Genomic DNA, 16,274 nt, shown 5'->3' with positions numbered 1-16,274 from the left:
AATTGACAGGCATTTCATTAAATGTTAATTTCAGGTTACTGAGCAGTAAAGATTTCAAAATCATGAGTTCATTTTGCCCCACCTTGTATAATATAAATTTTATATTTTGAAGCGCTGGACAGCTTTCTGATGAAATAACCGAAGTCAGGAGCGACCTTCTGAGCGTGTGGTATAAAATGTAAGCTTCATTGCACACGTGAAGCCCTACATATATAACAACACATCAAAAAGTATTTGGCGACTTTGACTTGATAGTGACGTATTAGGCCTAACTGTTATAGTGACGTTCTGTTGAGAGTTTTTCGATTGCTGTGCCTCAATTTTTTTCCCAACAATAATGGCAAGCTTTGTATTAATATTTTATGTAACGACGCTTTGAAGTGTAGAGGTTATTCAGCGTCTAAATTTAACTTGAGTGAGGAATTCTCTAGAAATAAAATTATGACCGGACCTCTCTATCAGAGATACGAGTTGTTTTATTCGTGCCGTAATTCTACGCTACGGGCTTCTCAGCTTTCCCTCGATCACAGAGGAAACCATGTTGAGGATTTTGTTGCCCTCGGCTGGATTTGAAGCCGCGAATATCGGGTGAAATTGCCACCGAGAGCGCCAACATGGGAGAGATAATGTTTTACATAAGTTTGGTTCCACATATTTATGAGAAATATTTTTGACCTGCCATGGCAAAGATGCTGGTTGAATGAAAGAGTGAAACGGGAGTACCCTGAGAAAACCTGTACTTCTGTTTCCATCCAGGCCGGGGATCGAACCCGAGCTAGGTACTAAGCCACAAACAAACAAATATTTCGCCGAAGTTCATATGCAGAGTTGTAGCTTTATTATGTTTTTCGAAATGTGGCAGAGGAACGTGAAATGGAGAGTGTTGGTGGAAAGAAATTTTCAGAGGAGAGGAAAACACGAGGATCCCCTGGATTATCACTCCAGTCAATGCCGGGGATCAGACCCAATTTCACGGAGTGGATAGCCCCGCGTTCTAGCCTGAGCTACCGGAGGGGTCTTGGTTTTATGCAAGTTACAGCCTCACAGACCACCAAAAGAATGAAGATAGCAAAACAGTTCCAAATATTCAACGTTAGTGAGGCGCTACAGCAACGGGACCGTTCAATGGACGACACGTGATTTCCATTACTATAATTTATAGCACAAATATATATTTTTCAGCCGAATAAGGTTAGAAAGGAAATATACAAGTTGTTCGTTGGGACTTGAGCTCCAGAATTTGGTTGCGCAGTGACACACAGCGCATTGCGAAGGGAGGGGGGAGAGTTTTATGGTTCGTTAAGATCTTATTGTATTCGCAAATTAAAAACATCGATAAAATATCATCATAGTTTCAGAATTGATGAGCAGGGATCCAGTAAAAAAAGAAACGATAAAAAGACTCTTCTAAAATTCTTCATAGTCAAGCGAGGAAAATCTTCATCATAAGGAAACCATTCAGAATACAGCAGGATGTTTTCATATCCCGTAGTACATTATTATAATCCAAGTGCGCCTACAGAAGCAGTGTTATCTAACAAAACTCCAGTTCTCCTCCTTCACGGAAATCATAGGTCAAGTCTAACTGAACGACCTATAAGAGTACGTTTATGTGATTATTATGAGTACATTTTAAAAATATAATGGGTTAGTAAAAATCAGGGTACGCTAGGAATTAGTCCCTTTTCAACCTTTTTAATATAATAACTAGGCTGGATATACATATATACATCTTTTATTATAAATATATTTGTTTAAACTCTACGAATTAACAAACATTTTATCAGTTCTTATAACTAAATCACAGAATAGATTATCAGAACCATTCTAAGCAAATGGTATAATACCAACACCATACAAACAGGGAATAGCAGCTTCTAGACTTTTACTTGTATTCAGTCAGTGGTTCCTTTTTACTGTTTTGATTCATACTCATTATCAACATTACAATATGTGATTAAAAATACAAATTTTGATAGAAGATATTTAAAAAAATTGTGTTGTTTCGAATTACATTACAATACAACACAATAAAGTAAACTTTATATTTTAACGTATTTCCGTTTAAATATTACAGCCTTTCGAAGGCGTTTTAGCCAGTAACATTACTTGGTATTCTTCCTTGTCTCTTCTCCATTTTCCGAGCAGAGATCACATTTGAGTGAAATTCCATTAACAATATGCGTTCTTCTGAAGACGTCGTCCTTTACCAGTGCTACAGTATTACTCGAGTTCACCTCTTCTTCACCGTTCTCCTCCAAATTCTTGACCCGAAATTCTTCCTTAACATCTCCCTCTATAATTTACTTCCTTTCCGTTCTGCCTTCTTACTAATCCTACGCGTGGTTCAGATGCATCCACTTGATTTTCATAGTCACCCAAAAGTTTGTATTCCACTTTTACTAGAATTTGATGAAAGTTCATGTGTTTGCCATATCCAGTATGGTTTCGTAAATACGCAATTTATGATCGTTAGAGGCAATAGTGCATTGAAAACGTAACATGTAGCAATCTATTTCAAATTTGTATTTTTGAACTAATTTTACATTTTACATTGTTGTTGGATGCAATTAACGTTGAGTTACTTTGACTCCATCGTCGATACTGTGTTGCCTATCTGCTGATCACGTGCTCATGTTCAATGCACGATGTACTGTGCGGATGAGAGGGTATGGATGACAGTGTCCTTGTCTTTTGGTGTGTTCTCTCCCGCCACAACCCCCACAGAGGGTATCGTGGGTTCGCCAGCAGTCACCTTCTCCTCGAAGTGGTCGATTCGCTGCTTCAGTGTTTGGAGGTCTTGTTTGATCGCCTGGGGAATCTCCTTCACCGGAACATCTGACGGCACCACTACAACCACCGGCACTCCGTTCAGTGTCGCCATAGTGGTTGTTGGTTGGTCCTCCCTCCTTCAACATAAAAGAAAATGTGACTTCAGATACATTTTTGCAAGGATATTTACTCTCACTTAAATTGCATCTAATATTGCAGCGTTTCTCAAACTTTTCTGAAGTGGGGACCACTTTTTTAAATCAGAACAGTTCCGCGGACCACCTTGCTCTTGTTCCCTTCGAAAGCAAATTTATCATTTATGTAGCATATTTTAATACCAGTATACTTACATTTTAATGTAGAAATAATTAATTAAAATTTATTTAATTCGATTAGTTTTATATTAATATTAACTAATTAAGTTAATGTTAATAGAAGAAAATTTCTTATATCATCATCTGTAAAAACAAATAAAAAAATTATGCAGAAACATGCCCGATTTTCAAAAAGTAAAGATGCAATTTTGCATTTTTGTGTGCGACGTACAGTACGTGACTATTTCAATGTGCAGACTGGGTGTCGCCAAATTATTAAGAAAGTCATAAATACATGAAAAGGTTCGGTACTTTGGTTCTGTTATGAATTCGGGTACTCCCTAGCTGGGTTACAGGCGCGACGCCAGATGTCCACGGAAAAGATAGCGAGAAACACCACGTTCATAGTGCTTTAAATCTCTCTTTTGTTGCTGAGAGTAGAGTGGGAAGTCAATAGACGGGTAGAGTAAATAAATTTCATAAAATTGTCAGTACTGGGAGAAAAAGTGAAAGGCGATTGCTATGTGTCATTTACAAACTCTGAGATTTTCAGCTATACTGTGATACGCAATTCGTTTGAATTTTATTTTTTCTTCTGTCTCTTTTGAAGGACTACAAGGGCAGACCTCGAGGACCACAGGTGGTCCGCGGACCATAGTTTGAGAAACGCTGTAATATTGTATTTCCAATGGGCTTTCTATCTTTGATTAGGCTAAATAGATGTTTTCGTTTCTTAATTTTTATTGTAGACCTATTTTTTATTATGGAAAATACATTATTTGTGATTAATACAAAAATTTATTTTGAGATGTTCGCGGAAATAACTTTTTCAGTATCCTAAACACTTAAACCCAAAGAGGCTTTTTGTGCACTCCTCGTGATGGAATGAGTTGCGTGCCGACTGTGTTATCCGGTTAAACCTGCCCCACAATCCGTCAAACTACGCAATCTCCTCCAGCCTTCAATATCTGTATACCATACCTCTGGTAACGGTCTGTCGTAGCTCACATATCTATAGGAGTCGTCATATTCCATCGGCCAAGCAAGAAACTTGGGGGGGGGGGAAGGGGAAGTTGGGTGCTTCTTAGATAAATTTATGAATTATCTAGAATCCACCAGGACTGTCATCTGCCAATCTTTGAAAAAAAAAAAAAACTGTGAGGGACAGCTATTGTGGCGAATGGCGGATTCGACGTCGCACAAACACAGTAGATGACCTAATTTCCGAGACGGAGATGATTATGATGAAAGGGAACTTATGAATAATGTTAGTGGAATGACGAGAAGAAACGGGGGAACTTCGAGGAATAGGCCTATCCTTATATCCTTCACCACAAATAAAACTCCACCATCGTCGAGATTTGAACTCGGGTCCAAGGCTTAAGCCAACTGAGCTATCAATGCGGCTAGGTTTTGGCTTGTTGCCTTTCTGAGTTCAGCGATTTCTTCCAAACTATTGTACTGATTTTGTTCATTTTCAGTATGTACCAGTCAATTTATCCATGAGTATTGTGTATGAAATATTATAATGAACATTCATAGTTTTTATTTGAAGTAAAAATACAGAATAGCGATGAACTCGAAATCAATATTAGTGACTTTTAAAATTGTTTATTGCGTTAGACTCAACCAGTATGTCCCTACGCCGCTATGTTTTAGAAATATCTATTGTGTACAGAAATTTTCATATTGCTCGTTGCAAATTTTAACGAAGTGCTAATAGCCTCTGGCCGAGCCAAATAACCAATATTTTTAGTGAAGAGCACTTCTTTGTTATAGGATTGACATTCCTCGTAAAAAATACATTAGTTACGCTTGAGCAAACCAAAGGAAAATCTAATACATTTTAACATTAATATAATATTTAAATGTCCATGTACGGAAACAGAGAAATATTACAATTAATTGCAATATTAGAGAGGGCCTATAGATGTTTATGTAAATGTGTGAATAATTTTATTAATTGCATAGCTATGTCTACTTAAATTTCACAATTCATAAATGAAGTCAAATGTCTTAATTTCTGGATTAGAGAGAATGTCTTCTGTGTGTAATGCAGAGAACGAAAGTTCATCTTTTGATTCGCGTGCATATTGAATGATTTCATATGGGCATGTCTTTTGAATAATATAAATCAGCGGTCATCAGCACAGAGCACCCTGGGGCTAGCGTCTCTAACCCGCGGAGAACACACTGCACTATGGTGCACTCGCACCTGCTAGCGAGTATGATCTCTACCTCTTCCTGGTGCACGACGGGGAACACGGGACGGCTCCGCTTACCCTTTACCCATTTCAGTGAGTGCTGACGACCACTGATATAAATCAACAATGTAATATCATTCGTACTATAATAAGATATCTCAATTCTTTCGTAAAAATTATAATAAGAAAGTATGTGTCATTTCTCATCAGAAATAGACTTTTGGGTATCCCCCATGTTCTGGAACTTCACTCCTTTAAACTTTAATTCCTTTCATTCACTGTATCTTAGCCATTATACTCCATATTAGCTTTGCACGGCGGTTGTGGCTACCGATTGCGTCATGGGTAACATTACGGAGGTCATAAACTAATTTATGAGACTCAATATTTGGATATTTCTTCTCCGTGCCAATAATAATATAATTAATTAGTTTTATTAATTCCGAATGAATGATTTGTAGTTCTCTTTCAGATGCATTTATATTGTAACGTATACGTTTTTATTATTCGGGTATTCCATTTCACTTCACGAATTGTTTTTCTTATATAACCAATAGCCAAGAATTATAGATGTTCATGTGCCTGAAGGAAACAGATATATACCAGATGAGCTCAGCAGAGTAGACGAACCTACTGGTCATATTTACCTGCCCTGATGATAGAATTGTGTGTAGTAGCGAGACGTTACGAAACAGTAAATGTTAAGTTTCAGGACACGATGGAATATCCTAAAATCTAAAGTCTAAAATGGCATTATGTGTCACCTTTGTTAGTAATTTTTTCTACATGACGCTATTACCATCCTTTTGTGAAACTCCAAACTTTAATTAGTAGGTTACGATTTTTTCCAGTCACAATGTATGATGAAACTGACGATGTAAGTAAAATATTTGGTATATTCAATGTTTAGACCATATATACTGCGGAAGGTATACAGGTGGTAGAACACAGTCCGTTAAACAAAAGAATTGAATAACATTTCTTTATATCTCGCACGTATCTAGATTATGGCACGGAACCTAGCGAATAAAATCGTGTTAAGGTACATTATCGCTTTCAACCGAGCGTAAACTCTCAGATTTCTGATAGCAATGACGAGAATTGTAACCACTGGACCGCCGAGAACTACAAACTTGGTTATAGTTACGAAATATGAACTGATGTAATGAACCAACCACCATTTATTCAGTATTATAACAAACATAGTATTTAGTAAAATATTTAATGAAATAACTACAGTATATACATTAGTTTATCTTTCCCAAAACCTTAATTTCAATAAAACATGCATTTCTAATATATACAACGTCAATACAGTCTGACGCACTCACTTGCAGTTCTTCATTTTAGAAACTACCAGCTGTCGCGCAAATACAAAATTACTTTGCTATAATAAAGGGGTTACGTAATGATGGAAGCGGAATTGAACTACGCATAGGGAACCTGCTCACAGTCGCTTTATCCTTTAAAAAAAATCAATATCTATATCGAATTCAACCTTGAAACTGCGCAGTGAGTGTATCATTCTGTAGATATCTATCTGATCATTCTGTATATCCAGTGTTCAGAAAATGCCGTCCAAGAAGTAATTGTATTTTACATTGTATTGTATTGTATTTAAGAAAGGATCAGTACAGCCTGGTGTTACTACCTAGTAGATCTATTACGCTTACCCTCGAGTATTCCGAACCCACCCGGCTGACTACACTAAGGTTCACTGCGTACCTATATTTCGGATATCTTACCCCACTTGTCCCTAAAGCAGCCCCCCTCCGTGAGTCGCAAGCTGGATACTATTGAATAATAACGGAATGGAGGTCGAACGAAATTATGTTGAACTCGGACCGCGTGCGTGGCAGGCCGAAAGATCTGACCACTCAGCGACCGCAGAGGAGCCCAATAACTGCAAGACGGGGCAAAGGTGTCGAAAAATGTAAATAAAAGTAGGAACTTAACCCTGTAACTTGCAGATTTATCGAAAAATGAAATGGGATATGTATTACTGCGGGTTAACTCAAGCCCAGTTCCCACGGTGTTTGTTTCGTTGCTTGTTTCTTTGCTGGCCAGCAAGCTTGGTGCTCTGATGGTTCCCGTGTTTGTTAATATGCTGGTTGCTTTTCACACGCAGCTGGCTCTTTTCGTAGTTAAAATTGGAAAATCATCTGCTGTTTCATCTGTTGCCAGCACTCATGATCAAAAAGAAACTAAACCGTGAGTGAAAAAATTAACAATAGTAAATGTAATAAGGTAATTGGACCAGAAGTGTAAAACGGCTAAAGTGCGATATTTAATTGCTGTTTCTTAGAAACTAGGGAATACAGAAAAAAAAAACAGATTTAGTTGAAAAACAACGAACATGGCGACATGGTTTCAGCGGTGATACTATATCATCATTTTTGGTTCCAGCCTGCAAGCCAACACGAAAAATAGTAAGAAACCTAATCTCGAAATCCTATTTCCAGTAAGCAAGCTCGCAGAGCAGCCATCAGCGCTCACAGCTTGGAATCCATCACAGAAACAAGCACCGTGAGAATCGGGCTATAGTCTTATTCGAACTTCGGTTAAAGTATCGTTTCAAATTCCTCGAACCCAGTCCCCTACGCTTTCTGGAATCGTTTCGTGATATTAGAAGTGATTATTTATAAGGTACGTAGGCCTGTACCCAGCAGGCACCTGATGACTTGCTTAGTAGATTGTAAGGACCGGCAGAGCAGAAGAAAACACCAGGTGTTTTAAGTATAAAACAATTAATGGAACATATGTATTGAATTTGAATGAAAGGTAACTGAAAACCAACGACGTCGTGGGGTACAGTGTAGAAGAATGCGATATGCATCTAGTCCTGGGTGAGAGACACGTTCATCCCAACACCTTTGCGAGACTCTAAGATGAAAGATATTCCGTACGCCGCAGTAGATAGGCCTAAGTAAATAGCTTTCATTATTACAGTCCGCGTTTCACGAGAAGATCCGAGCAAGGAATGCGAGTTATTCCCCCACTCTTATAACCTATCCCCGACAGGGAACCGGCCGGCCAATGACTGAGCCTTGTTTGTCCCAGCCGACCAATGACACCACTCCCATCCACCTGCTCCTTCAAGAACGCCGAGTTACTGGTTTACTCTCTCCTCTTACCCCGCAAGGACCGTACTGCCCTCGCAGGGATCCTCTCGTGAAATTTGGATAGTAACAGTGTTCCTCCCGTTCTACTGGCAGATACTAACCATAACATCTCCATAACGAATAAACATGGAGTGTTAGTTCCTATTGATCAGTTATGTATCTGTTCTCTCCCCTACGTATATAGTGCTAGTTTTGGACGACATTTTCAGAACTCTCCGTATGTACAAAAATTCAGTGTTGTTACCATGCATTCACCCACACCCTATGAAAACTATTCGTCTCTTCTTGTTAACTGACCTCCTCCTCAGCTTCAATATGTCAGCAACATCGTCCTCGTCTTCAGTTTCATCTTCTGCACTGTCACCATCATCCGTGTCATCGTCATCATCATCACGGCGCCTGCAAAAAAGTTAGAATTTCTTTGTTATTCTGTTATAAATCTATATGGAAGCACAAAATTCGTAATATTTCTGCATTTTATAATCGGTTAACTGTTTGACTTTTAACATTTGCATGCAAGAGTAGCCAGCTTGTCATTTAAAAATGCGGTCGATATATGCGGTGCTCTCGCATGCAAATTATAATTCGTGTAACTTTCTGGCCTACTACTAAGATATCTTTAACGAGTTTTTTTTTTGTTGCTATGCAACGAAATGTTCTGTAAATTTAAATGTGACCGTGTACAGTACACTCCATTGAGGGACAGGAAGCAGGACGGTAGAGCTATACAGCTTTTTCCATCTCAATGCTATAAGTAATGTAACAAAATATGTTCAACTGTAGAACATTACTTCTTACTTTTATATATACACTTTACTTTTATATATGTTTTACTTTATCGAGTTATGGCCTATGCCCTTTTACGCACGTGACAGGACTACCGCGACATGGAGTCAACACGGCACTGTGCCCGATTGAAATCCACGCTCTGTCTCAGTACGATTGAAAAAGGTGTGCTTTAACTGTGCAATGCAATATGGTCAGCATTATTCTCAATGACTGTACAGTAGATTATGTAAATATTCATATTACAATATTTAATCTGTAATATGTAAAGACCTCCAGTTATTTCATGACCGACATGAAGATGTAACATAATTTGAAATAAATAAATTACAAAGATATTTTTATTGGCTTCATCTAAATTCTATACAGAGATCAAAACTACGTTTAATATTTGTTATTCGGTTTATGACACGTTGGACAACAATATTGAACCCTTCATGGTAAATGACTAAACAACAGCAACATAGTAAATGCGATATCTTTCTTCTCCACACATCAAGTGCTCTCTGATTCACGTGGAACTAAATCTAGATACCTCTGCTGGATACTGCTTTCTTAAAGAATTTTTTCATAACTGGAGTCTCTTTTATACTTATAACAAGTATTTTTATTTCTTAAGACTTCTTTACTATTACCATTGTCCTAATAATGACACTGCTTTCTTACGCATTTTTCATCATTATAGTTTTTCCTTAAGTTTCCTGGGGAAATTCTAATTGTTTCTTAGGACATTTTGACCATTAAAACCTCTGATAATTATACTTATTTTCAAGACTTTTACGCCATTGGAACCTCTGGTAATTATAATTATTCTTTCTAACAATTTTTTTCACCGTTGGAACTGCTGGTAATTAGAATTGCTTCTTAAGACGTTTCCACCATTGTCATCCCTGCTCTTCTTAGTATAATTCCTTCTTAAGACGTTTTTAACCATTGGAACCCCTGGAAATTACAGTATACTTCTTTCTTAATACGTTTTTCACCATTGGAACTCTTGGTAATTATTATACTTAAGACGTTTTTCACCACTGGAGTCCTCGGTAATTTTGGTTCTTTTTAAAACTTTTTACGCTATTGGAATCTCTGATAATTATAATATTTTTTTCTAAAGACTTTTCGCCATTGGAGCTCCTGGTGATTAGAATATTACCCTTAAGACGTTTCCACCATTTGTATCCCTATATTTCGGAGTATAATTCGTTCTTAAGACGTTTTTCACCATTGGAATCTCTGGTTATTGCAGTTATTTTTAAGACTTTTGCGCTATTGGAACTCCTAGTAATTATAATTATTTTTTCTACAGACTTTTCACCATTGGAACTCCTGGTAATTAGAATTGTTTTTAAAGACGTTTCCACCATTATCATCCCTGAACTTCTGAGTGTAATTCCTTCTTAAGACTTTTTCACTATTGCTTTGGAACCTTGGTAATTATAATTCTTCCTTAAGACTTTTTACCATTGGAACACATGGTAATTATAGTTATCTGTTAAGACGTTTTACGCCATTCAAGTCTTGGAAATTATATTTCTTTCGTAAATTTTTTTCACTATTGGAACCTCTGGTAATTACAATTCTTTCTTGAGATGTTTTTCACAATTTATTAGAACATCTGGTAATTATAATTATTTATTAAGACTTTTTCACCATTGGAATCCATGGTAATTATAGTTTTCTGTTGAGACGTTTTACGCCATTCAAATCTTGTACGTTATATTTCTTCCGTAAGATTTTTTCCACCACTGGAATCTCTGGTAATTACAATTCTTTCTTGAGATGTTTTTCACAATGTATTAGAACATCTGGTAATTATAATTCTTTCTTAAGACTTTTTCACCATTGTAACCTGTGGTGATTATAATTTCTTAATACTAGCTTCACCATTACAAGCTCTTGGTAATTACAATGAAATTATTTCTTAAGACTTTTCTGATTATTGGTCATGTGATTATTGTAGTGTAAGGTCTTAGTCTAAAATAACACAGAATAGACTCGGGATAGGGGAATACATCACGTCCCTATTGAAGAAAGATAAATCTCCACTTTGCTGCCGGTAACCGAACTCTGATCCGCAGAATTTATAGCCGGAAATGCTAATACTGGAGCCTTGGCGAAGGATCTCTTCCTGATTAAGAATAGAAATTTTTATCTGTTTGAAAAGACCTGATTTATACAGGCGTCTGCAAATTCACAGCTGCTAGGTTTCACACAATGGGATACACTTTTAATTCAAAGACTGGAAGGGTATCTCTGTTGCTGCAATTTGTAACGTCATGGTTAATGCTCCCTCTCGTATTCGAAATTAGAATCCCGGTGTGGATCGTTTATTCCTGCTTTCTTTGTTTTCCCATCCCAATTCAGACACAGAAACTTGAAACAAAGGTGTACTAAATTTCGGAATACAAAGAACTTCGAAATGTTTTGTGTTTTCTTTTAAAGTTGTAATTTTTTAAGAAGCGAACATCATAGAGGTATGAGTTCCCTCCCTACCTTCTTACTGGTGAAACAATTGCAGCTTCGTTTGTCAGTCCGCCGTCTTCATCTTCGTCGGCCTGTGATTGGGAGTCGTCCTGAGCTTGTCTTTTTTTCACAAGTTTGACACTAGATTGCCCCTCTCTGCTTAACATATCATCACTGTCTTTGTCAGCAAATCTTCGACGTCTGGAATAATATAAACGGATATTGAATTTTAGAAACTGGAATATGTGAAGTTACTGATAATTTTCCTTAGAAATAGAATAGTGAGTTAATTTTTAATAGTAGTAGTTTTATTTTGCCTGGCAGAGTTAAGGCTATAAGGCCTTCTCTTCCACTCAATCAGGTTTCAATAATATACATGAAATATATGAGCCGTTCAGAGCAGAAGTGGTCTAAGCAAAAATTGGGTAATGAGATTTAAAGTAAAAATTCTGTAAAATATACAGCGCAAAATAGTAATTGATATGTCCTTCGTGCTATCCACTGACTAGTAAAAGTTTAAATAAACTGAATATTAATTGCTACTTTGCGCTGAGTTTTACAGAATGTTCACTTTAATCCTCATTATCCATTTTTGACTTACACCATTTCTTCTCTCAACGGCTGATATGATAGATTACAAAACAACACAAAAGAAGATACCTTAGAAATTACATAGATATAGTAGAAAATTACAAAAAATCAAGATCAATTACATAATATAATTTTATGATCGACCATGCCGAAATGTAGTAATTATACACCTGGTAGCAGCCCTTTAATGGACCTCATTAAAGTACACCTATTCATTAAAGTTCAGGTGTTCCACCAATCAGAAAATACCGTTGTAGCAATATGAAAGCGCAATATCGATTATTCTCGAATATGCAATCGAAAGACAACTAGCGCGAGATTAGACAATATTAAACTCAGTCGAAAAAAAAACACACAAATTAACATCAATTCACCGTAATCTTCCAGCCTTTCACAAAGCACATTCCCGCAAATTCATTTCACCAATTGCCGGGAAAAATCGATATGATCGAGCATAAAAAATCGTATGAAACTTGACTATAATGGTAATTAAGATGCTCGTATGAAAATTATGAAACTCGCTTGCGCTCGTCTCGTAAACATACTCGCGTCTTAATTACTACCATTATAGGCTCGTTGCATAATGTACTATTACATCATGAAGAGGGTCAAACTGATTATACTGACTATTGTGCATACTATCTCCTGTCGGGAGGGGCAAATTGGTTGAGGAAACTTTGTCAGGTGTATTTGAAGCCCTACTAATATAGATGAACCATAAATATAGTCCTACATAGTGGTCACCATATTTACTTACACATACGAACTCACCAGAGAAATCAGGTTTCGCCCTAGAATTTTTTAGTGGTTTATTTTACAACGCTTTGTCAACATCCATGGTTATCTAGCGTCTGAATGATATGAAGGTGATAATGCCAAAGAAATGACTCCAGAGTCTAGCGCCGAAAGTTACTCAACATTTGCTGTTAATGGGTTGAGGGAAAACCCCGAAAAAAAACTCAACCAGGTAATTTTTCCCAATCAGGATTTGAACCTGGACCCGCTCGTTTCACAGTCAGGAATGCTAACCGTTATTCCACAGCGGTGGACGCTAGAATATTAGACCTACAGAGATTAGGTCTAATGGTCATGAACGCTGCACAGAGAAGTTCAACATCTCCATTTGGTATCAGTGAATATTGTACGTAATTTTGGGCCATATTTTTGTAAAGTGAAGTGATATGAAATGGGAAGCGTAAAATTAATAAGTAGTGTTGACAATTAAATGTATGCGTATACCACCTCGACTTTGTATTTCGAAGTAAAACCAGGACGGATATACAAGTTGAAGAAGAACAAAATACGTAATAATGGGTGCAATAGTATAATAAGTGAGATTAAGCAAGCCACGCTTACCTTATAGGTAAAACAATCGCAGCTTCGTTTGTAAGTCCTCCATCCTCATCTTCCACCGACTGGGAATTAGAATCATCAGGTGCCTGCCTTTTTCTCACAACTTTGATCGCGGGTTCTTCGCTGTCTGAACTGTCACTACTTCTCCTTCTCCTGAAACACACAAGCTGACATGCAACTGCTGTGTAAGGCTTAAGTTTTGAAACTGTAACGCCCTTCACGTCAGGGATTACCCAGTGTCCATAGAAAAGTCTAGGTTGAGACGTATAGGACATGGAAGACGTCTAGAATAGTCCAAGAGTTATTTGACAAGCAGAGATTTTAATTGGTTATTTAACGACGCTGTATCAAATACGAGGTTGTTTGTCGTTGATGAATGTGCAGATAGCGAAAAGTTATTTAGTGAAATAAGTTCGAGGATTTTTTAACCTTGGCGCGTTAGCCCATGACCCCACCAGCCGGCTGCTGGCCTTACGTCCACATGCCTCAGCAGAGGTGAAGAGTCATCCAATCAGTATGATGGAAACGTGTAGTCAGAAACGATATCACCAGCCGTTATAACCGAATTTCTAATCCGGATTTCGACACCGATAACAACTTCCCAAATTCATCATGACACTTGGTGGACCCTGATCCCATACACTGGCCAAAATTCACGAGAAAATTCATTTCCCATAAAGACTATCGTAGTAGGTACCTGTGCTCATTTCATAACGCGAGTCCTGGGCATGATGTCTTAGACAATGACGCTACGGCGCGGGACAAGACAGAGGATTAGCCATAAGATTACCTGACATTCGCCTTACAGTTGGAGACAACTTTCAGATAAAACCCAAGCAGAGAATCAGTACAAGCGGTATTCGAACTCTGCCCGTGCATAACCTCGAATCAGTAGGGGTTCGTGCTACCGTTTGAGCTACGTTGGTGGCTAGTAATATTTTCATGCGTTGTAATTGACATTATTATTATTATTGTTATTATTATTCTTATTATTATTATTATTACTACTACTACTATTACGATTTTTATTTTCACGCAGCCCTTAAACTGGAAAATTAACAATAGCAGATAAGAGGCTATTAGATGCAAAACTGGCATAGTCCATATTAAACGATTTTCCATAAGTCGCAAAAATACTCCTGAAACCTAAACTATTGGTGACTGAAACAGGAAAAATATGATGTTACATTACATTGTGTGATAGACAAAATTAATAACTTCTCTCCTATCTAACAGATTATGCCTCATTATATCATATAAAGGGATAGTTCCTCTTACATAAACGTAATCAGAGTTTGTACACAAAAAATATGTGCTACCTACAGCGTCTGTGCAAAGTTTCATAACAATTCGTTACAACGTAGAGAATTTATTTTGTCCAGCTAGGTTTGCGTTTTTTCACACTGTGGACCTGATGGAAAAAGACCTTTGAGGAGGCCGAGACGTAGATGGGAAGGTAATATGAAAATGGATTTGAGAGAGGTGCGATATGATTGTAGAGACTGGATTGATCTTGCTCAGGATAAGAATCGATGGCGGACTTATGTGAGAGTGGCAATGAACCTGCAGTTCCTTAAAAGCCGTAAGTAAGTAAGAAAATAAGAGGATAGTAAACAGCTGGAAAATTAACAATGGTAGATACTAAACACCATTCTTATTGTTACAGTTTATTATAACATTTTTGACGCTAGCCAAATAAATATCTTGCGAATGATGTGAACCCTGTATTCATGGTTGTTTTCTATAATGCATAAATTCTAGTATTCCAGGAATAGTAGAAAGAGATCAAAAAAACATTCCCTCGGTCCCTTTACATCCGTTTACCATAGACTCAATGCTCTACATTGATCTAAAGCTGTACTGACACAAATTTAGTGTAATTTCCTGTCTATGTGTGGACTTCGCTTCCATCATTTCCAATGATAAGCTTTACGTTTCACATGCCTTTTACTTATGTTTTGAGATTCACGTATTTAAGAAAAAGATCTAAATATGGATGCAAGAGGTACGAGTAAGTGACTTGACGCAAGCCACACTTACCTTACAGGTGAAACAATCGCAGCTTCGTTTGTAAGTCCTCCATCCTCATCTTCCACGGACTGGGACTCAGAATTGTCAGGTGCCTGCCTTTTTCTCACAACTTTGATCCCAGGTTCTTCGCTGTCTGAACTGTCACTAGAACTGTCACTATCTCTCCTTCTCCTGAAACACACAAGCTGACATGTAACTGCTGTGTAAGGCTTAAGTTTGGAAACTAACTTCCTTCACGTCAGGGATTGCCCAGTGTCCATAGAAAAGACTAGGATGAGATATATAGGACACTGAAGACGTCAGCGTATAGGTAGTCCAAGAGTTACTTGACAAACAATAGGCCATATTTAATTGGTTATTCAACGACGATATAGCAACTACGAGGTTGTTTATTTTCGTTGGTATTGATGATAATGAAATGGTACCGATATTTGACGAGATGAGTTACGAGGATTCGCCATATAATTACTTGATAGACGCCTTACAGTTAAGGGAAACCTAGGAAAAAATCTATGTCAAGTAATCAGGCCAAGAGGAGATTCGAACCTACGCCTCAGATCAGTACGCAAACGCGCTACCGCCTGAGCTAAGCCGGTGGCTAGCAGCGTTTTAATCTGATTAATACAAAGCATCAATCCCTA

General features: G+C 37.5%; 2 protein-coding genes across 6 annotated transcripts in view; one reads left to right on the top strand and one right to left on the bottom strand.

Annotated features, from left to right (window-relative positions):
* CenG1A (Centaurin gamma 1A) overlaps window positions 1–16,274 on the top strand; it is a 357,224-nt gene that overhangs the window by 251,662 nt on the left and 89,288 nt on the right. The gene's annotated exons all lie outside the window — the stretch shown is intronic.
* The window catches only part of LOC138694730 (osteocalcin 2-like), a 42,268-nt gene continuing 27,713 nt past the window's right edge, over window positions 1,720–16,274 (bottom strand). For both annotated transcript variants that reach the window (XM_069818724.1, XM_069818725.1), the window contains 5 exons: window positions 15,643–15,804; window positions 13,606–13,755; window positions 11,689–11,859; window positions 8,710–8,811; window positions 1,720–2,909 (listed from right to left, as the gene is read on the bottom strand). In XM_069818724.1, coding sequence (XP_069674825.1) covers window positions 2,639–2,909; window positions 8,710–8,811; window positions 11,689–11,859; window positions 13,606–13,755; window positions 15,643–15,804 — 856 coding nt within the window. In that variant the 3' untranslated portion in view covers window positions 1,720–2,638. The remainder of the gene's footprint in view (window positions 2,910–8,709; window positions 8,812–11,688; window positions 11,860–13,605; window positions 13,756–15,642; window positions 15,805–16,274) is intronic.

This window comes from Periplaneta americana, chromosome 2, assembly GCF_040183065.1.
Source record: "Periplaneta americana isolate PAMFEO1 chromosome 2, P.americana_PAMFEO1_priV1, whole genome shotgun sequence".
Classification (NCBI taxonomy): Eukaryota; Metazoa; Arthropoda; class Insecta; order Blattodea; family Blattidae; genus Periplaneta; species Periplaneta americana.
Note: the sequence above shows the minus strand (reverse complement) of the source record. Positions and strands in the feature narration are given on the sequence as shown.